We start from the raw sequence: 23,621 nt of genomic DNA on the forward strand, positions 1-23,621 counted from the left end.
AACTTCTGGCCATCTGCTATTTACTGTACAGAGAGAAAATTCAACAATTAGAGGTGCAGGATTCCCTAAAAGTTAACTCGTAGGCTGAGTTGGTGGTAAGGAAGGCAAATGAAATGCTAGCATTCATTTCAAGAGGACTAGAACATGAAATCAAGGACAGAGGCTGTCTTTCATTTGGAGTTTGAGGAGATTTGGTTTGTCACCGGAGACACTTGCAAATTTCCACAGATGTGGAGAGCATTCTATCTGGCTGCATCACCGTTTGTGTTGGGACGAAGGGGAACTACAGAGGATGAAAATATGCTGCTGAGAGTTGTAAACTCAGTCAGCTCCATCATGAACGCTATGCTCCCCAGCATCTGGGGCATCTTTAAAGAGTGTTGCCTCAAAAAGGCAGCATTCATCATTAAGAATCCCCATCACCCAGGACATGCCCTCTTCTCATTGCTACCATCAGGGAGGAGGTACAGGAGCCTAAAAGTAAACACTGAATGATTCAGGAACAGCTTCTTCTCCTCTGCCATCAGGTTTCTGAATGGACATTGTACCCATAAACACTACCTCACCACTGTTTTTTTTCTCCTTTTGCACTACTTATTTAATTTAACTTTTTAAATACATTATTCTGCTTACTCTAATTTACAGTTATCATGTATTGCAATATGCTGCAGCCGCATAACAACAAATTTCACGATGTAAACCAGTGAGATTAAATCTGATTCTGATTCTGTAATTCTGAGACTTTATAAAATATTAGTGAGACCACACGTAGAATATTTGTGATCAGTTTTGAGCCCCTTATCTAAGAAAAGATGTGCTGGCATTGGAGAGGGTCCAGAGGAGAGTCATGAGAATGATTCCTGGAATGAAAGGGTTAATGTATGAGGACTGCTTGATGGCTCTGGGCCTGTACTCGCTAGATTTTAGAAGAACGGGGAGGGGGGATCTTATTGAAATAAAGGTCTAGATAGAGTGGATGTGGCAAGGATGTTTCCGAGAGTGGGGGAGTCTAGGAACAGAGGGCACAATGTCAGAACAGAGAGACGTCCATTTAGAACAGCGATGAGGAGGAATTTCTTTAGCCTAAGGGTAGTGAATCTGTGGAATTCATTGCCACAGATGGCTGGTTGTGGCCAAGTCATTGGGTATATTTAAAGCCGAGGTTGATAAGCTCTTGATTAGTCAAGGCGTCAAAGGGTACAGAGAGAAGGCAGGAGAATGGGATTGAGAGGGATAATAAATAAGCCATGATGGAATGGCAGAGTAGACTTGATGGACTGAATGTCCTACTTCTGCTCCTTTGTTTTATGGTCTAAAAGAACTTAATGAAGAAATTGGGGGAGCCAGGAGGGTCCTGGAACAGTTCTCGGCAAGTAGGTTAAAGGCATATTATACATTCATTTAAAGTAAGAGGATAATTGGGGGAATATACAACCACTCAAAGTTAAAATTGTGAACATGTGCTTGGATGTAGGTGAGGTCCTAAATGAGTACTTTGTGTTAGTTTTTGTTGTGTATTTAATGTTTCAGTTATATCTGAGTAATCTTATGTATATCTATTGCTTGATTAAGCAGTCTTGTTTCTTTAAATAATTAATTATAGATTATATGTAAAATACGTTAATTGCATATGTCATCATGTTGTCATGTGTTATGTGTGCACCTTGCTTAAAATAAAGACGAAGTTACACCCATGTTTCGGATTTGGTGTCTTTGTTTGAATTACTTTAAGGTTTTGAAGTTACAAAACATAACATTGGCAATGAGGTTTTTTTTTAAGACGAACCTGACATAGCTACCGATCTGTTAAAGTGGAATGAGACGTTCAGAACAAAAAAAATGCAGTGAGGAACGGTCGAATTTAAAAGAAACAGTCCAGCATATACAGATCCATTAAGTTGAAAATAAAAGGCCATAAATGGAAGGATTCAGTGTTCATAAAGAGTGAGTACTGTGTGATAATAATAACTATAAAAAATCCGAAATGGCTGGCTACATCGGAAAGATAGACAAGTTTGATTTCACAACAGGTAATTGGCTCATGTATGCTGAACTATTGGAACAGTATTTTGAAGCAAATGAAATAGCCTATGAGAAATAAGTGCTAAGTTTGCTGAGTGCATTGGGTTTAAAGGCATACAGTTTGCTTCGAAGTTTGGCTGATCCAACCAAGCCATCAGAAATTAGCTTTGCTGCTATTGTCAAAGTAATGTAGCAACACTTAAAACCAAAGCCATTGCTGATTGCAGAACTCTTTAGGTTTCATGCGTGTAATCAAAAGGAAGGAAAGTCCATTTCGGTGTATATGGCTGAATTGAAGAGATTATCTGAGTATTGTCGCTTTGTTAATAAGCTTCATGATAGATTGTTTAGTTTGTGGAATTTTAAAGGAAAGTATTCAAAAATTGCTCATAACTGAAGTACAGCTTACGTTTAAAAGAGCAGTGGAAATAGCTGTTTCAATGGAAACCACAGGCAGAGATACAATTAAGTTACAGTCAGGAATGAAAGCGAGTGTGAAAAAAATTGCAGCTTCTAAATAGAAACCAGCCTGGCCAAACAAATTGTGTTACCATTGTGGCAGGAGCTCACATACACTGAACAAATGAAGATTTAAAGGTGAAATTTGCAGAAAATTCAACGAGGTCGGACACATACAAAGAGCATGCTAGGCAGACAAAAATAAATGGACTGCCCAGAGAAAAGAAGAAGATAAAAGGTCAAGATGCAGTTTCAAAAAGAATACTAATCTGCATACTGTTGATGAAAAATCTGATACTGGTGAAAGTGACACAGGATTGCATTGCCTTGAGATTTACTGTGTGAAAATTAGCAATAGACAAGCAATATGGCTTACACCAGGAGTGAATGGAAAATTAATTAAAATGGAACTAGACACTAGTTCAACTGTTTCATCATACCACAAAATTAGTTTGAACGGCATTTCGAAGATATCAACCTGAAGCCTGCAGACAGTTAGAAGAGTGGGCTGAAAGATGGCAGATGGAGTTGTTTCGTACCCCGTAACTGGGTTGCCAAACCAGCAGAAATGGACCACTTAGTTGGAGTCTGGATTACTGGAACTAAGAAAGTTTTATTAAAGAAATAAGCAACACAGTACTCTAATCAAAAGGATTTAAATGCAACAGTTTAGCAATGATAAAACACACATGTACACAGAACTAGGATAATAGGATCAATCAAGCTCTATCGCTGTCTAGAGGTAAATGATCAGTTTCAAGTGATGCAAAGTTCAGTTCAATTTAGTTCAGTTCAGTTCGCAGTAATCGCTGTTGTGCCATTGGGTGGGGAGAAGAGAGAGAGAGAACGAATGAATATGCAAATCGGATTCCAAACAGACCTTCGATATTCCTCACAGTTAGCTTTCGGGCGAGCCCTTTGTAATGACTTCTGAGGTCACCGATTGTGACCCCTCCATTCCAGATACGGTCGTTCTTCTGCGGTGAACCCAGCACCCAGGCAAGGGCGGACACAAACACCAGGTTCCCACCCAACCGTATCTTTCCACCCTGTGCGTCTATGGCTGGTCCCGCGACCAGACCTCCAAAAACTCCCACCAACTTGTGGGGGGGGGGGGCACACTGCTTCCAGGGTCTCGTTACCTCGTGGTGTCGTGTGTCTGTTGCCTTAGCGAACCTGTCCCTTTTTATCCCCCTGCTGGGGTACCACCTGTCCATCAAACTTCAAACAGTTCAGGGTTCAAAGCCACCGTTCTCTGACAATACTCGGAACCGTGTCTCCTTTCGGTAATCTCTCTCGTCTCTCTCTTATTAGCACCTTGCATGTTCCCCCATTGTCCTCTTATTGGCATCAATCTTCTGATAACTGGTTCTTTTGTCACAGAGTTTAATGCTGAAAAATGTGAGGTGCTACATTTTGGTAGGACTAATCAAAATAGGACATACATGGTAAATGGTAGGCCATTGAAGAATGCTGTAGAACAGAAGGATCTAGGAATAATGGTGCATAGTTCCCTGAAGGTGGAATCTCATGTGGATAGGGTGGTGAAGAAAGCTTTTGGTATGCTGGCCTTTATTAATCAGAGCATTGAGTATAGGAGTTGGGATGTAATGTTGAAATTGTATAGGGCATTTGTAAGGCCAAATTTGGAGTATTGTGTACAGTTCTGGCTAGCGAATTATAGGAAAGATGTCAATAAAATTGAAAGAGTACAGAGGAGGTTTACTAAAATGTTGCCTGGGTTTCATCTCCTAAGTTACAGAGAAAGGTTGAACAAGTTAGGTCTTTATTCTTTGGAGCATAGAAGGTTGAGGGGGGACTTGATAGAGGTGGTTAAAATTATGAAGGGGATTGATAGAGTTGACGTGGATAGGCTTTTTCCATTGAGAGTGGGGAAAATTAAAACAAGAGGACATGAGTTGAGAGTTAAAGGACAAAAGTTTAGGGGTAACATGAGGGGGGAGCTTCTTTACTCAGAGAGTGGTAGCTGTGTGGAACGAGCTTCCAGTAGAAGTGGTTGAGGCAGGTTCGATGTTGTTGTTTAGAGTTAAATTGGATAAATATATGGACAGGAAAGGAATGGAGGGTTATGGGCTGAGTGCAGGTTGGTGGGACTAGGTGAAAGTAAGAGTTCAGCACAGACTAGAAGGGCCGAGATGACCTGTTTCCGTGCTGTAATTGTTATATGGTCATATGGTTATATTCAAATAAGAACTTACACTGGAGAAAAAATAACTACTGTGACATTCATAACAGTGAAATACAACAACCAACAAGCCACACTGAATTTGTATGTGGTGAAAACAGGAGGACCAGCATTGTGGAGGTGTGATTGGCTGAGACAACTACAACTTGGTTGGAGATCCATCCACATTTGCATGCAACATCTCTGAAATGAAGTCAACTGAAAGCAAATTTTGAAAGGTACTGAATGATGCCACAGCCATCTCCATGTCAAATACCATGAACCATTACCCTAACAGGCATTGGTGCCAACCTCTGTCCCTCTGGTATATTGGACAAAGGAAGGACCATGCTGCTCAGAGGAGGTGTGTGTCATAAGGTGGGTATTGATAGTGGACCCAAATGCAAGACACAGACACTGAAGTACTATGAACGGACAAGGTTTATCAAGAAAGCAAGGGGAGTCAGGAAGAAACAATGCTGGACATGGACACAGGCCCTGAACGAGACAAGGACACCGGGCCTGGGCTAGGACTAAGACTAGGAAAGCGGGACCAGGACAAGGGACTTGGAACTAGGAAACTGGGCTAGGACTCCGAGCCAGAAACTGGGTAGGGACCGGAACCTGGATCTTGACTCGGGCTCGGACCCCAGATCTAGGTGAGGACAAGACGTGGCTACAGGACTGCACGTGGCTACAGGACCAGACGTGGAACGTCTGCACAGGACGTGGCACATGGACAGAATGAGAACACAAAGCCTTGGCTTGGACAAGATGAGGTTCTTGGACTAGGCTTAGACAAGATGAGGTTCTAGGACTTGATTTGGACTAGACGAAGTACTTGGATGTGGCTTGGACTAGACGAGGTCCTTGGACGTGGCTTGGACTAGGGACTCCTGGACTGGTCGAGAGACTCCTGGACTGGACGAGGGAACTCCTGGACTGGACGAGGGAACACCAGCACCAGGCTAGGCGTGGTACTCCTGGACTGGGTGAGGTACTCCAGGGTAGGATGTGGAATTCCAGGGCAGGACTTGGTTCTTGGACTAGGCTAGGCTCGGCTCTTAGACTTGGCTTGGTTAGGCCCTTGGGTATGGAGCCGGGACTCCTTCTTGGAGCACAGGGCCGGGACCCTCCTAGGATGCAGGGCCAGGATGCTTTCTAGGACACAGGGCCGGGATGTCTGCTGAGGATACTTGCCGAGGTTAACTGCCGAGGTAAACCACCGAGGTAAACTGCTGAGGTAATTGTCGGTGATTCGGATGGGGAAGGGAGGGGAACAGTCCGGCCACAAGAAGCTGACTCCCAAAGCTATTTATGTAGCCAGCCCAAAACTAGAATCAGGTGCCTCGATTAAGGAGCCCAACGGAAACGGGGAAAACAGGGAAAACCCGGAATACAGATCGATGGACCAGACCGTGAACCAGAATGCGGACTTCACGGACCGGACCATGACAGTAACCCCTGCACCACCGCCCTGCCATGGGAGCTTCCTGGCAACCTAAAAGGCTTTCCCAGACTATGGACGACACAGGCGGATGGCGGGGGGGGAGTGGGCATTCAACAGGAGGAAACCCAGGATGGCGAGAATTAAAAGACAGTGTCTGTGTCGCTGGGTCCATATTGGACTGGACTGTTCTGTTATAAGGTGGGCATTGATGGCAGACCCAAATGCAAGACACAGATACTGAAGTACTATGAACAGGACAAGGTTTATCAAGAAAGCAAGGGGAGTCAGGAAGAAATGACCCTGGACATGGACATAGGCCCTGGACAAGACAAGGACACCGGGCCTGGACTAGGACTAAGACTAGGAAAGTGGGACCAGGACAAGGAACTTGGAACTAGGAGCCTGGGCTAGGACTCCGAGCCAGAGACTGGACAGGGACCCGGAATCTGGTTCTTGGCTCGGGCTTGGACCCCGGATCTAGGTGAGGACAAGACGTGGCTACAGGACTGGACGTGGCTACAGGACTGGATGTGGAACTCCTGCACAGGACGAGAACACAAAGCCTTGACTTGGACAGGATGAGGTTCTTGGACTAGGCTTAGACAAGACGAAGTTCTAGGACTTGGCTTGGACTAGACAAGGTACTTGGACGTGGCTTGGACTAGACGAGGTACTTAGATGTGGCTTGGACTAGATGAGGTTCTTGGACGTGACTTGGACTAGACGAGGTTCTTGGACGTGGCTTGGACTAGACGAGCTTCTTGGACTCCTGGACTGGACGAGGGAACTCCAGCACAGGATGAGGGAACTCCAGCACCCGACTGAGCGAGGTACTCCTGGGCTGAGCGAGGTACTCCTGGGCTGGGCGAGGTAATCCAGGGCAGGACTTGGCTCTTGGACTAGGCTAGGCTCAATTCTTGGACTCCGCTTGGTTAGGCCCTTGGGTACGTAGCTGGGACTCCTTCTTGGAGCGTAGGGCCAGGACCTTCCTAGGACGCAGGGCCAGGACTCTTTCTAGGATGCAGGGGTGGGATGCTTTTGCAGGGCCGGGACTCTTTCTTGGACACAGTGCCGGGATGACTACTGAGGATACTTGTCAAGGTTAACTGCCGAGGTAAACTGTTGGGGATTCGGATGGGAAGGGGAAGGGAACAGTCCAGACACAAGAAGCTGAATCCTGAAGCTATTTATGTTGCCAGCCCAAAACTAGAATCAGGTGCCTCGACTAAGGAGCCCAACGGATCCGGGTAAAAGAGGGAAGACCCGGAATATAGATCGATGGACCAGACTGTGGACTGGAATGCGGACTTCTTGGACCAGACCATGACAGTGTGAAAATGAAGAAAGCACTTGTCCGACTACAACAGTTTTTGTAGGCAACATATCTGATAAAGCTTCTGATATGCTGATCAGGCAGTTACTTGGTTTTACGCAGGAAGAGCATTTAACGAGGTTCAGAAAAGTTGCAAGCATTTGGCTTTTGTGAATATAGAGAAACAGAATCTACTCTGCGTGCATTAAGGTTATTGCATCAACTTCAAGTGGGAGACAAAAAGCTGCTTGTGAAAGTAGATGCAAAGACCAAAACCCAGCTGAATGAATGGAAGGCCAAAAAGAAAAGAGTCAATGGAGATATGAAAACAGAGGATTTGTCAGATGATGTTGTGGATAAGAGGAGAGATCAGATCATAAAGACAGCAATAAAAGGATAAATAAAGGAATACTCCAGTGAACTAAATGGACCTTTTCAAGATTAAGATTCACAAACTAGAAGAAGAAAAGGGAAGGAGAAGGTCACAAATATGAGAAAGTCTGCAGATGCTGGAAATCCGAGCAACACACACAACATGCTGGAGGAACTCAGCAGACCTGGCAGCATCTATGGAAAAGAGTAAACAGTCAACGTTTCTGGCCGAGTCCCTCCCTCAGGACTAAGTTGACGCTTTGGGCTAAGACCCATCATCAGGAGAAGGTGTCCAGAGCTGTCAAAACCATTTCTTGCAGCCTCACAGTCAACTCCTACAACCACCATGGTGGAGGCCTCAAAACCTGAGATTGCGTTCACAGCCACGAGTCTCACAATCCAAGCAGAAAGTACATTATCCCACAAGAGTAAGAAAGCCTCCACAGTGATGAAATCTTTTGGCCTGAATGGGTCAATTTAAAATTTAGTATGCAGTGGATGTCTGAATATAGTAGTTACATGATATAGTACACTGTGTATATAGTTGATGCATTCTCTATTGAGTTGGCATTTATAGCTAAGCAGGGAGGAGTGTTGTAAATTTAATTTCAGTAATATTTGAGTAATCTTATATATATTGACTGATTAAGCATTCTTGTTTAAGTGATTATGGGTTAGACGTAAAAATATGTTAATTGCATATGTTATCACTCTACCATGTGATATGTGCCTTGCTTAAAGACGAGTTCCACCCACATTTGGGACTCTGTATCTTCCTTTGAATTAGTTTAATATTTTGAAGTTACAAAACATTACAGTATTCACCAAGGAGAATGAGACAGAAGACAGTGAGAGCAGTATGGAGTAGGATAATATGGTCAGACTTTCCGGGACGAAGAAAGAATGCTAAGGTTGATAAATAGAAAGTCAAGTCGAGTTTTGTCATATGAACAAGTACAAGCATGCTGAGGTACAATGAAAAACTTGCTTGTAGCAGCATCACAGTCACATAGCATCATATATGCATTATTATGCCTAAACAAGAGAGACTACAACGGGATGAGTGAAGAGTTGGACAGGGTAGACAGGGAACACAGTCTATAAGGTGGAATGGTTGAGGAACAGTGGAAGACTTTCAAAGAGATTTTTCATGGTGCTCAACAGAAATATATAGCAGTTAAAAGCAAGGAGAGTAAGGGTGGGAAAGCCAGCCATGGATAACTAAAGAAATAAAGGAAGGCATCAAACTAAAAGCTCATGTGTACTAAGTTGCCAAGAGTAATGTGAAAACTTTAAAAAGCAACAAAGTACCACTAAGTGAGCAATAAAGAAAGATAGATTATGAAAATAAACTAGTAAAAAATATAAAAATGGAAGTAAAAGTTTTTATAATTATATAAAGCAGAAAAGTGTGGCCAAAGTGAATGTAGGTCCCTTGGAGGACGAGAAGGGGAAATTGATATTGGGCAATGAGGAAATGGCCGAGGCTTTGAATCACTACTTTCTGTTGGTCTTCACAGTGGAGGACACATCTAACATGCTGAAGAGAGATGATATGGATGCATTGGGAGGTGAAGACCTCGATACAATAGCTATCACTAAAGAGGTAGTGCTGAGCAAAATTGTGGGCCTAAAGATAGACACGTCCCCTGGTCCTGATGGAATGCATCCCAGGATACTGAAAGAAATGGCAGCGGTTATAGTTGAGGTTTTGGTGATAATTTACCAAACTTCTCTGGACTCTGCGAGGTCCCATCGGATAGGAAGAAGGCGAATGTCATGCCTCTGTTCAAAAAAGGCAGGTAACTATAGGCCAATTAGTTTAACATCTGTAGCTGGGAAAATGCTTGAAGATATCATTAAAGAAGAAATAGCGAGGCATCTGGAAAGAAATGGATCCATCATGCAAACGAAGGGTCTCGGCCCGAAATGTCGACTGTACCTCTTCCTAGAGATGCTGCCTGGCCTGCTGCGTTCACCAGCAACTTTGATGTGTGTTGCTGGAAACAAGGAGTGATTGCTTTTCCCAAAGAGCGGTGAATCTGTGGAACTCTCTGCCCAATGAAGCAGTGGAAGCTAACTCAGTAAATATATTTAATACAAGGTTGAATAGATTTTTGCATTGTAGGGGAATTAAGGGTTATGGGGAAAAGGCAGGTATTGAGATGAGTCCGTGGTCAGATCAGCCATGATCTTATTGAATGACAATGCAGGCTTGATGGGCCAATGGCCGATTCCTGCTCATATTTCTTATGTTCTTATGAGCAGCATTCACAAGAAAATTATAAATTAATCATAAACTATGTACAATATTTACAAGGAAACAAAGTAGAAAGAAGGAACAATGACAATTCAGAATCAGAATCAGGTTTATTATCACCGGCATGTGACGTGAAATTTGTTGACTTAGCAGCAGCAGTTCAATACAATACATAAGCTAGCACAGAGAAAAATAATAATAGCAAATAAATAAACAAGAAAATCAATTAAGTATTTTGAGTAGATTAAAAAACATGCAAGAACAGAAATACTCCATATCAAAAGAAAGTGAGGTAGTGTCCAAAGATTCAACGACATAGGCAGGAAGAGGGATGAGGTCCTGAAGTGCCAGTTTCAGGAATTAGGCAGAAGGCTGAAGAACAGGACCTCAAGGGTGACGTTCTCAGGATTGCTGCCAGTACTACGTGACAGAGATGGTAAGAATTGGAGGAGATGGCAGTTGAATGCGTGGCTGAGGAGTTGGTGCAGGGAGCAGAGTTTTAGATTTTTAGATCACTGGGATCTCTTCTGGGGAAGGTGGGACCTGTACAGATTGGATGGGTTGCACCTGAACACCAGGGAAAGCAATATCCTTGCATTAGTTTTGCTAGCATGGTTCGGGAGGGTTTAAACTAATTTGCGAGGGGGATGGGACCCAGAGCGATAGAGCAGTGAAAGAAGTGCATGGAGTAAAGCCAGATCTAACATACAGAGAGTCATTGAGGAAAGAGAAGCAGAATAAACGGTGTAAAGACAGTAAGGTAGAAGGGCTGAAATGTGTGTATCTCAATGCAAGAAGCATCAGGAACAAAGGTGATGAACTGAGATACATACATGGAATTATGATGTAGTGGCAATTACAGAGACTTGGCTGGCACCAGGGCAGGAATGGATTCTCAATATTCCTGGATTTCAATGCTTTAAAAGGGATAGAGAGGGTGGAAAAAGGGGAGGAGGGGTGGCATTACTGGTCAGGGATACTATTACAGCTACAGAAAGGGTGGATAATGTAGCAGGATCCTCTTTTGAGTCAATATGGGTGGAAGTCAGGAACGGGAAGGGAGCAGTTACTCTACTGGGGGTATTCTATAGGCCCCCTGGTAGCAGCAGAGATACAGAGGAGCAGATTGGGAGGCAGATTTTGGAAAGGTGCAAAAATAACAGGGTTGTTATCATGGGTGACTTTAACGTCCCTAATATTGATTGGCACCTGATTAGTTCCAAGGGTTTAGATGGGGCAGAATTTGTTAAGTGTGTCCAGGATGGATTCATGTCACAGTATGTGGACAGGCCGACCGGGGGGAATGCCATACTAGATCTAGTACTAGGTAATGAACCGGGTCAGGTCACAGATCTCTCAGTGGGTGAGCATCTGGGGGACGGTGACCACCGCTCCCTGGCCTTTATAATTATCATGGAAAAGGACAGAATCAAAGAGGATGGGAAAATTTTTAATTGGAGAAGGGCAAATTATGAGGCTATAAGGCTAGAACTTGCGAGTGTGAATTGGGATGATGTTTTTGCAAGGAAATGTACTATGGACATGTGGTCGATGTTTAGAGATCTCTTGAAGGATGTAAGGGATAAATTTGTCCCGGTGAGGAAGATAAAGAATGGTAGGGTGAAGGAACCATGGGTGACAAGTGAGGTGGAAAATCTAGTCAGGTGGAAGAAAGCAGCATACGTGAGGTTTAGGAAGCAAGGATCAGATGGGTCTATTGAGGAATATAGGGAAGCAAGAAAGGAGCTTAGGAAAGAGCTGAGAAGAGCAAGAAGGGGGCATGAGAAGGCCTTGGTGAGTAGGGTAAGTGAAAACCCCAAGGCATTCTTCAATTATGTGAAGGAAAAAAGGATGACAGGAGTGAAGGTAGGACCGATTAGAGATAAAGGTGGGAAGATGTGCCTGGAGGCTGTGGAAGTGAGTGAGGTCCTCAATGAATACTTCTCTTCAGTATTCACCAATGAGAGGGAACTTGATGATGGTGAGGACAATATGAGTGAGGTTGATGTTCTGGAGCATGTTGATATTAAGGGAGAGGAGGTGTTGGAGTTGTTAAAATACATTAGGACAGATAAGTCCCCGGGGCCTGACGGAATATTCCCCAGGCTGCTCCACGAGGTGAGAGAAGAGATTGCTGAGCCTCTGGCTAGGATCTTTATGTCCTCGTTGTCCACGGGAATGGTACCGGAGGATTGGAGGGAGGCGAATGTTGTTCCCTTGTTCAAAAAAGGTAGTAGGGATAGTCCGGGTAATTATAGACCAGTGAGCCTTACGTCTGTGGTGGGAAAGCTGTTGGAAAAGATTCTTAGATATAGGATCTATAGGCATTTAGAGAATCATGGTCTGATCAGGGACAGTCAGCATGGCTTTGTGAAGGGCAGATCGTGTCTAACAAGCCTGATAGAGTTCTTTGAGGAGGTGACCAGGCATATAGATGAGGGTAGAGCAGTGGATGTAATCTATATGGATTTTAGTAAGGCATTTGACAAGGTTCCACACGGTAGGCTTATTCAGAAAGTTAGAAGGCATAGGATCCAGGGAAGTTTGGCCAGGTGGATTCAGATTTGGCTTGCCTGCAGAAGGCAGAGGGTGGTGGTGGAGGGAGTACATTCAGATTGGAGGATTGTGACTAGTGGTGTCCCACAAGGATCTGTTCTGGGACCTCTACTTTTCGTGATTTTTATTAACGACCTGGATGTGGGGGTAGAAGGGTGGGTTGGCAAGTTTGCAGACGACACAAAGGTTTGTGGTGTTGTAGATAGTGTAGAGGATTGTCAAAGATTGCAGAGAGACATTGATAGGATGCAGAAGTGGGCTGAGAAGTGGCAGATGGAGTTCAACCCGGAGAAGTGTGAGGTGGTGCACTTTGGAAGGACAAACTCCAAGGCAGAGTACGAAGTAAATGGCAGGATACTTGGTAGTGTGGAGGAGCAGAGGGATCTCGGGGTACATGTCCACAGATCCCTGAAAGTTGCCTCACAGGTGGATAGGGTAGTTAAGAAAGCTTATGGGGTGTTAGCTTTCATAAGTCGAGGGATAGAGTTTAAGAGTCACGATGTAATGATGCAGCTCTATAAAACTCTGGTTAGGCCACACTTGGAGTACTGTGTCCAGTTCTGGTCACCTCACTATAGGAAGGATGTGGAAGCATTGGAAAGGGTACAGAGGAGATTTACCAGGATGCTGCCTGGTTTAGAAAGTATGCATTATGATCAGAGATTAAGGGAGCTAGGGCTTTACTCTTTGGAGAGAAGGAGGATGAGAGGAGACATGATAGAGGTGTACAAGATAATAAGAGGAAAAGATAGAGTGGATAGCCAGCGCCTCTTCCCCAGGGCACCACTGCTCAATACAAGAGGACATGGCTTTAGGGTAAGGGGTGGGAAGTTCAAGGGGGATATTAGAGGAAGGTTTTTTACTCAGAGAGTGGTTGGTGCGTGGAATGCACTGCCTGAGTCAGTGGTGGAGGCAGATACACTCGTGAAGTTTAAGAGACTACTAGACAGGTATATGGAGGAATCTAAGGTGGGGGCTTATATGGGAGGCAGGGTTTGAGGGTTGGCACAACATTGTGGGCCGAAGGGCCTGTACTGTGCTGTACTATTCTATGTTCTATGTCCATTTAGGAATCTGATGGCAAAGGGGAAGAAGCTGTTCCTGAATCACTGAGTGTGTGCCTTCAGGCTTCTGTACCTCCTACCTGATGGTAACAGTGACAAAAGGGCACACCCTGGGTGTTGGAGGTCCTTAATAATGGATGCTGCCTTTCTGAGACACTGCTCCCTAAAGATGTCCTGGGTACTTTGTAGGCTAGTACCTAATTTTAGCATAACATTGTTAAAGTGGTCATAGTAATTGTAAACTGTCATGATTCAGGTTTTGCTGGTTAGTTTGAGAATGAAATGGTTGAAGGGAAATAGCTGTTCTTGACAAACACCCACAAAATGCTGAAGAAGCTTCTTTGCTTGCATTTTCAAAAACAGTTCTATTTCCATTTTTAATATCTCTATTTTTCCCATTCAGGGTTCTTTTGAAGACCCTGACCTGGAGATACACGCTGACTACAGTTCTTTGCGGGAATGGGACCCACCCTTGGGGTTCCACAATCGGCCGCTATTTGGCATGCCAAAGTCTCGGCCTAAGATTTCGGCAGGGATTCAGAAGCCTGAGATCTCGAGTAACTGGAGACAGGTGAATCAAGGGTCGGTGTTGCCACAGGAAACCCGTGTGTCGCTGGGGGAGTCAGAACATCTGCTGTGTGCCTGGGGACCGGGATCTTTGCGATCTTCAGGCACAGAGCTCGAGAAAAGTAGTCTTTGGGGTAACTGCAAGTCTGTGTCTTTGCTATTGCTTTGCTCATGCTTGAGTGCTGGTGGCAGGTGCACTTTATTTTTGCTGGTGGGGGAGGGGGGATTGTTGCTTGCTGCCGCTTATGCGCAGGAAGGAGGAGAGCCTGGTGGGGGGGACTTTGGGGTTCTAACATTTAACTGTCATTCATTCTGTGAGTGTTGCTCAGATTTCCATCACCTGCAGATTTTCTCTTGTTTCTAGCTGTTGTTGAACCTGGTTGTGGGGAACTTCAGGCTTCTGTACCTCCAACCTAATAGGAGCTGCAAAAAGATGGGATGTACCAAATGATGGATACCTTTGACGACAGATGTTGTCTTTTTGAAGAAGCACCTCCTGTAAATATAACTGATTGGGTGTATTGCACAGAGTTGGGCAGAGACCACTCTCTGAAGCTTATCATGTTCCTGCACATTCAAATCTCCTTAGCAGGCTATGCTGTGAAAAGTCAGGATATTTTCCATGGCACACCGATAGAAGTTTTTTGGAATGTTTGTTTGCAAGTTGAATCTCCTAAACCTGCGAAAAAGGTAAAGTTGCTGGTGTGCTTTCCTTTTGAATCCTAAGGGCATGATGTGATATATTCCATGTTGTTGGAGAGACAAGAGATAAGCTTGCTGGGCCTTCACCAAAATCTTCCTGTTTCTCCAGCCATAGGCAAGGTCCCAGACAGCTGCTCAGTAGCTAACATTGTTCCTTTGTTCAAAAAGGGAAATAAGGATAATCCTGGAAATGACAGGCTAAATGAGTCTCACTTCAGCAGTAGGGGAGCTATTTGAGATGACTCCTAAGGTACCAGAATCTGAATCAGGTTCATTATCACCGACACGTGTTATTAAAATTGTTCTGTGGCAGTGGAAGAGTGTAAGACATAAATCACCGTAAGTTACAAATAATGGTGGAAAAGAAAAATAACAACACAACGTTCTTGATTGGACTGTTCAGAAATCTGATGGCAGAGAGGAAGAAGCTGTTTCTGAATCATTGTGTGGGTCTTCTGACCCCTGTATCTCCTCACTGATGGTAGTTATCAGACAAGAAAACGCCCCAGAAGTTGCATTCCCCATAATTGCATCAACATCTTGGGCCCTGGATAGATCTTCTGAGATGTTGATACTCAGGAACTTTAAGCTGCTCATCCTTTCCACCGCTAACCTCCTTGCCTTTCCTGAAATCCACAATCAGTTCCATGGTCTTGCTGACAATGGGTGTGACGTTGTTGTTGTGACACCATTCAACCAGCCAATCTATCCCACTGCTTCATACACCAATCCTCATTGAGGGTTCAGTCATGGAAAGGTGAGTGGGTTTAGGTTCTTGGTTGTCAACATCTCAGGGGATCTACCTTGGGCCCAACACATTGAGCAATCGGGAAGATTGAATGGACTTAGTATGTCTTAGTATGACTCTTGCAAATTTCCTCAGATGTATGGTGAGGTGTACTTTGACTGCTTGCATCACAGCCTGGTATGCTCTCTTCTTGTTACTACCATTGGGGAAGTGGTATGGGAGTCTGATGACCCACACTCGGACACAGCTTCTTCCCTTCTGCCGTCAGATTTCTGAATGGCCCATGAATGGTCTTTGAATTGAATTGACTTGACTTTATTACTTACATCCTTCATATACATGAGGAGTAAAAATCGTTACGTTACGTCTCTGTCTAAATGTGCAATTTATAGTAATTTATAATAAATAGTATGTACAACAGGACAGTCAATATAACATAGAAATACAGTTGTGTCAGCATGAATGAATCAGTCTGATGGCCTGGTGGGAGAAGCTGTCCCGGAGCCTGTTGGTCCTGGCTTTTATGCTGCGGTACCATTTCCCGGATGGTTGCAGCTGGAATAGTTTGTGGTTGGGGTGACTCGTCGGGCCTTCTTTACACACCTGTCTTTGTAAATGTACAGATTAGTGGGAAGCTCACATCTGCAGATGCGCTGGGCTGTCCGCACCACTCTCTGCAGAGTCGTGTGATTGAGGGAAGTGCAGTTCCCGTACCAGGCAGTGATGCATTTCTTAAGATTTGGGGGCCCATACCAAACTTCTTCAACTGTCTGAGGTCAAAGAGGCGCAGTTGTGCTTTTCTCACCACACAGCCGCTGTGTACAGACCACGTGAGATCCTTGGTGAACACCTCATTATTGATCTTTTGCACTACATAGTAACTTTTATGTCTTACACTGTACCACCATGACAAAACAACTAATTTTGCGGCAACTGTCAGTGATAATAAACCTGATTCTAGTATGTACAGATAGATAGTTGGTAACTTTTACCCAGGGTTGGAATGTCTAGTGCAAGGGGAGGGGAGGAGAAGATGGCGGCGCGAAGCAGCGTGCGTGGCCGATCCCAAATGTTATCGTATTTGTAAGTAGGATGCTGTGTGCAATCCTGATTTGATGGAGACGGACGTGAGAAGCACGGAGAAACATCTGGAGACACTTCTGAAATGCCTGCTTCGCTGCCGCTGCTACTGTGCGATTGAGAATCTCCGGAGGGGAAGGCCCCAAATCCTTGGCTTTGCCTATGGCCTGTTGCTGGGGCCGGGGTCGAAGCACTCGGCAGAGACGGTGCTCGGTGTCGGAGGCTCGAAGTTTTCAGACGGACTCAAGAGTCGGCTGTGGTTGGGTGCTTCCAGGGTGCTGCATCGGCAAGTTTGCGGTGCTGGAAGCTCATGGCAAGAAGGTTTTTCTTCCTTCTACCGTCTACATGAGATGATGGGACTTTCGAGAGACTTCGAGACTTTTTTTTACCGTGTCCATGGTCTGTTCTTTATCAAATTATGGTATTGCTTTGCACTGTTGTAACTGTATGTTATAATTATGTGGTTTTTGCCAGTTTTTCAGTCTTGGTTTGTCTTGTTTTCTGTGATATCATTTTGGAGGAACATTGTATCATTTCTTCATGCACGTATTACTAAATGACGATAAAAGAGGACAGCGAGTCCTTATAATCTAACATAATGTATTTAAGGTGAGGGGTAATTTTTTTCTTACACAGTGCTGGATGCTTGGAACACGCTCCCAGGGGTGGTGGTGGAGGCAAATATCACAGAAGTGTTGAAGAGGCTACTCAGTAAGCACATGGAACGGGGTGGGCGCGAACACTGAGCAGCGGAAGGGATTCGTTTCTTTAGGTGTCATCGGTTTGATTAGTTCGGCAATTCTCCCGTGCTGTTCTGCTCTTTGATCGTCCGCAGCACAGCGTGCGGAAAGGCCTGCGCCGCCGCCCCTCGGATCGCCGTGTCGGTTGGTTGTTGTCATCGCGCACGCGTGGCTTCACTCTTCGGTTACTAGGCGACCAACCGCCTTCCAATCGGAAGCCGGAATTCTCAGCTCGTCCCGGAAGCGAAGGCACGGAGCGGAAGCCGATCGTTGGTTCCAATTTAAATGATCGGTGTTTCCCGCTCACGGGGCTGGACTCACCGCAGTTGTGGGACATTTAAAAAAGCTGGCGTGTCAGGGTCTGGCGCCTGTCTGATTAGCAGGTTCGTTCTTCTACTTCAAACCATGTTGGTGTTGCATAGCAGGCCAATGCACTGCTACCCTGGCTTGACCCACACAGGCTCTTTTGATAGTGTCCCCCACCCCACCACCCCAAATGCTTTCCAATCCTTAGCTCGCCTTCCCCTCCCCGAGAGGGCTGTTCCCACCTCGGCACGATATCTTCCGTTCGCGCCCTTCATTTTGTGCGGAGACGTATTTAGTGTGCCCGAGTTCATCCGACAGCTGCCTGGGGGTAACACGGCGCTGTTTGTTCACAATGACCGGCTGTGAAACGCAACAGTTGTGCCCCTCACTGTCCTGGTGTGCTTTGATTTCCCTACCCCACCACCGAGCAGTTCAAGCCTTGCCTCTCAGCAGTTAAGTTGTCTTAAGCTTGTTTCTTTCGCCACCCGCCATCGAGAGTCTGATGCCCCTGATTACAAACGCGTCTCGGTCCGTGGTCTCCAGCACGAAGTGGTCGCAAAGGCAGGGTGAATTTAAGAGTGAGCGGGAGGGAGTCAATAGTAAGTGTTTTCTAAAATTGTGTTCCTTTCATATAGCTTTCCATTAGGAGTTAGCTTGTTCACAGTTGTAGCATGACATATAGGTTAAGCCAATGTTCCTTAAACATACAGTGATTTAAACTCCATAGTTCACTTGTGAATTGATTTTCTTTGGGAGATTATCTAGCCACAGGACTTTGAAAATCGTTTGACCACAAATTTCAAATTCCAAGCAATTTACACAAGGGAGTAAATGTTTTTTCTCTTGCAGTTATGTTTTTGCAGTTTAATTCTGAAAATACATTTCTTCTTTCTATGCAGAGTTAAAAATATGTAGGAGTGAAGTAATGTCTGCTGCAGATCTTCAAGTTCCGCTGCGAAATTCTCTGGAAGGAACAGGTGACAATTCCCAGGTTGTTCAACTGAAAGGTAGTATGGGGTCAAAGAATATTATTCCAAAGTTGCCTTCTGGGGAAAAGCAAAATCCTGCTGGTGAAATCAAAAGGTAATGCAGTTGTGATGTTCATTATTGCTGGCCGCAGAGTTTATCATTTAATATGGTTAAAAAAATGAGTTGTTAAAGATCCTTCCTATTTTGCTTTTTTTTTTGGTATTTTTATTAATGCTTTTTACATAAAATTCATGAATAAAAATTTATCATTGATATAGTTTGCTTTGCAACTTATGGCAAATAGTCTTACTGGATCTCCAGTGGAATCCTGTGTGGCTTCTAAAGCAACTGTAAAAGTCACGGTAGCATAGCCGTTAGGATAACGCTTTAGAAGACCAACCATCACTAATCGGGGTTTGATTCCGCCATCGGGATTTGATTCTGCCATTGCCTGTAAGATGTTTGCACATTCTCCCTGTGACTGCATGGGTTTCCTCTCGGTCCTTTGGTTTCCTCCCACATTTTGAAGAGGTATGGTTAATATTAGTGAATACGCTGTCATGGCCCCAGAAGCATGGTGACCCTTGTTGGCTGCCCACCCCAATCCTTGCTCATTTGATATGGTGCCAAAACTATGCATTTCACTTGTGTTTGAATCCCATTGACCTGCACCCAGACCATAGCCCACCATAATCCTCCCATCCATGTACTGATCCAAATTTCTCTTAAATGTTCAAATTGAACCCACATCCACCACTTTCATTGGTACACTCACCACCTCCTGAATGAAGTTCTCCCACATATTCCCCTTAAACATTTCACCTTTCACTAGTAACCCTTGACGTCTAGTTCTAGTCTCACCCAACCTCATTTGCATTTGCCTTATCTATACCTCTCAATTTTGTATACCTCTATTAAAATCTCCACTGATTATCCTACACTCCAGGCAATAAAATTCTAACTTATTCAACTCTTCCATATAACTTGGGTCAAGTCCTGGCAACATGCTTGTAAATTTTCTCTGCCCTCCTTCAATCTTGATATTTTTCCTGTAGGTAGGTGACCAGAACTGCTCACAATACTCCAAGTTAGGCCTCACCAATGTCTTGTACATCTTCAACATAACATCCCAACACCTGCACTCAACGCATTGATAGATGAAGGCCAATGTGTTGAAAGTCTCCTTATGCCCTTATCTACCTGTCATGCTGCTTTCATAGCCATAGAGTACAGCATAGTAACAGGCCCTTTGGCCCATCTCGTCCATGCCAATCACAAACAAGAGAAAATCTGCAGATGTTGGAAATCCAATCAACACACACAAAATGCTGGAGAACTCAGCAGACCAGACAGCATCTATGGAAATGAGTTCAGTTGATGCTTTGGGCCGAAACCTAGTCCTGCTGAAGGGTTTTGGCCCAAAATGTCAACTGTACTCTTTTTCATAGATGCTGCCTGGCCTGCTGAGTTCCTCCAGCATTTTGTGTGTGTTGCTCTAGTCTACCCCGAAACCATTTAAACTCCTTTCAAGGAATTTTGGATCTGAATTCTGAGATTCCTCTGATTTACCTTGCTCTTTGGTGCCCTACAACTCACCGTGCAAGTCCTACACTGGTTTGTCCTCCCAAATTGCAACACTCACACTTGTCTGCATTAAATTCCATCTGCCGTTTTTCAGCCCAGCTTGCAGTGGTCCAGATTCCACTGCAAGCTTTGATAGTTTTCCTTGCTGTTGGCTGCATCCCCAATCTGAATGTTATCAGCAAATTTGCTGATCCAGTTTACTACTTATCATTAAGATCGTTGATACAGATGTCATACAACAACAGACCAGGCACTGATCCCTGTGGCACGCCACTAGTCACAGTTCTCCGGTCAGAGAGGCAACGATTTACTACATCTCTGGCTTCTCCTGCGGAGGCAATGTCTAACCCAATTTACTACCTCATCTTGAATGCCAAATCACTGAACCTTCTTGACCAGCCTACCATGTGGGACCTAGTCTCGGGCCTTGCTGAAGTACATCCACTGTCTTGGCTTTATCAACCTCTCCTGGTAACTTCCTTGGAAAAACTCTTAAACTTGCTTAGGCACGTTCAGATGTGGAAACATTGGAAAGGGTTCAGAGGAGATTTACCAGGATGCTGCCTGGTTTAGAGAGTATGCATTATGATCAGAGATTAAGGGAGCTAGGACTTTACTCTTGGAGAGAAGGAGGATGAGAGGAGACATGATAAAGACAAGATACTAAGAGGAATAGATAGAGTGGATAGCCAGTGTCTCTTCCCCAGGGCACCACTGCTCAGTACAAGGGGACATGGCTTTAAGGTAAGGGGTGGGAAGTTCAAGGGGGATATTAGAGGAAGGTTTTTTACTCAGAGAGTGGTTGCCGCGTAGAATGCACTGCCTCAGTCAGTGGTGGAGGCAGATACACTATTGACATTTAAGAGACTACTACACAGGTGTATGGAGGAATTTAAGGTGGGGGTTACATGGGAGGCAGGGTTTGAGGGTTGGCACAACTATGTGGGCCGAAGGGCCTGTACTGTGCTTTACTGTTCTATGTTCTATGACCTACCATGCATAAAGGATGTTTTAAGTATCTCTGCTAAGACCTCTGCGATGTCTTTGTGGATGATGTCAGGACATCTTTCAGGAGGGTGAGAAATTGCATGGTGTCAGGCCCCAAAGGTGTACCTTGCAGGGTCCTGAAAACCTGTACTGACCAACTTAGGTGGAATGTTCAAGGCTATCTTCAACCTCTCACTGCTGCAGTCTGAGGTTCCCATCTGCTTCAACAGGGCAATAGACACACCAGTGCCAAAGAGAAACAAGGTGAGCTGCCTCAATACCTATCGCCAGGTAGCACTCATATCTAGTGTAATGAGGTGCATTGAGAAGTTGGTTCAGTCTGGATTTGGAGTTGTAATTTAATGCATCTACTTGAGTTGCTTATAATACACTTCCTTGTGTCACTTCAAAGCTTAGATGTGTGGCTTTGAGACTAAACAAAGTCAAATTCTGCTAAGACACATAATAAATGGCAGGAATCTTAGGAGCATTGATATACAGAGAGAATTTGAGGTGCAAGTGCATAGTTCTTTGAATGTAGCAACACAGGTGGACAGGGTAGTGAAGGAGGCATTTGGTCTGCTTGCCTTTACTTTGAAAGTTATGAGGGGGCATGGATGGGATAGATAGTCTTTTTCTACAGGTAGATGACTCTAGAACTGGAGTGGACCTGCTAAGGTGAGTGGAAGGAAATTGAAAGAAAATATGAGGAGTAAGTTTTTCTACACAAAAGGGTAATGGTTATCAGGGCTGAGCTGCCAGAGATTATTGCAAAGGCAGATAAAATTATGATTTAAAAAGGCATTAGGTAGGAAAGGTATAAAGGAATCTGGGCCTAATGTAAGCAAATGAGAATAGTGTAGATGGGTATCATAGTTGGCATGGTGATATATATTAAAAGGTCCTTTTCTGTGCCAACTTAAAATCGTTGCAGCTACAGTATCTTTTTCGGTATTGTGTCCTACTGCCTGGCTAATGTCCTAATCAGGTTACTAATTTACCAAAAGAACTTTATCCAATAGCTTCTGAAAGTTTATAATTTACATACATGGATAGAAAACTAACAACTGCTGCCACCTCTTCAAAATATTAAAGCAGATTCACTAGGCATTTGTTCCAAATTCATGCTTTTTTCTTTCTGAGAAATTGAATTTTCAAGCTGTTTTCAATCCTGAACTTCTGATTCTGGACAATACATTTCAGGCTAACTGTTCTGCCATTCCCTTGTTTCCATATCTCATCCTCCTTAAATGGCAAGGTGATTTTTTTTTAAATCTAAGGGAAAGGTTTGTGAATTGAAAGCACCTTGGATGCTTATTATTTGGGTACCTTACATGTTGTCACCTACTTTTTTTTTAAAAACTCTGGGATGGAAATGATTTGTTCCTGGGACCTGTCACTTTACTTTACCATTACTGTATTTGAGGTTATCCCTCCTTTGGATGTGTGGTATTCTGTCCTGATATTTCATTTTACAGTTTGCAGAGTACCATTAATCAGCTCCAGAATCAAATTAAATATCTGCAACCTGTGGATGGGAGTTTCAATCCTACAGATTTCAGGTGGAGACTGAATAAAGTGGAAAAAGAAAAATTGGAACTAGTCAGCAGATTTAATGAAGAGGTATTACTTTATTACTTTACTACATTACTTTATTGTCACCAAACAATTGATACTAGAGCGTACAATCATCACAGCGATATTTGTGCTCCCTGGAGTACAAATCAATAGTAAATATAATAAAAATTTAAATTATATATCATAAATAGAAAATAGAAAAGGGAAAGTAAGGTAGTGCAAAAAAAAATCGAGAGGCAGGTCCGGATATTTGGAGGGTACGGCCCAGATCCGGGTCAGGATATGTTCAGCAGTCTTATTACAGTTGGAAAGAAGCTGTTCCCAAATCTGGCCATACGAGACTTTAAGCTTCTGAGCCTTTTCCCAGAGGGAAGAGGGATAAAAAGTGTATTGGCTGGGTGGGTCGTGTCCTTGATTATCCTGGCAGCACTGCTCCGACAGCGTGCGGTGTAAAGTGAGTCCAAGGACAGAAGATTGGTTTGTGTGAAGTGCTGGGCTGTGTTCAGGATCTTCTGCAGCTTCTTCCAGTCTTGGACAGGACAACTTCCATACCAGGTTGTGATGCACTCGAGAAGAATGCTTTCTACTGTGCATGTATAAAAGTTAGTGAGCGTTTTGGGGGACAGGCCAAATTTTTTTAGCTTTCTCAGGAAGTAAAGGCACTGGTGGGCTTTCTTGGC

General features: G+C 44.2%; 1 protein-coding gene across 3 annotated transcripts in view; it reads left to right on the top strand.

The window, feature by feature from the left end:
* The first annotated feature begins 17,766 nt into the window (after nt 1-17,766).
* The window catches only part of LOC134346982 (coiled-coil domain-containing protein 171-like), a 474,163-nt gene continuing 468,308 nt past the window's right edge, over nt 17,767-23,621 (top strand). For all 3 annotated transcript variants that reach the window (XM_063048911.1, XM_063048912.1, XM_063048913.1), the window contains exons 1-3: nt 17,767-17,900; nt 18,723-18,906; nt 22,842-22,986. In XM_063048911.1, the coding sequence (XP_062904981.1) occupies nt 18,749-18,906; nt 22,842-22,986 (303 nt within the window). In that variant the 5' untranslated portion in view covers nt 17,767-17,900; nt 18,723-18,748. The remainder of the gene's footprint in view (nt 17,901-18,722; nt 18,907-22,841; nt 22,987-23,621) is intronic.

This window comes from Mobula hypostoma, chromosome 5 (genome assembly GCF_963921235.1).
Source record: "Mobula hypostoma chromosome 5, sMobHyp1.1, whole genome shotgun sequence".
In the NCBI taxonomy this organism is placed as follows: Eukaryota; Metazoa; Chordata; class Chondrichthyes; order Myliobatiformes; family Myliobatidae; genus Mobula; species Mobula hypostoma.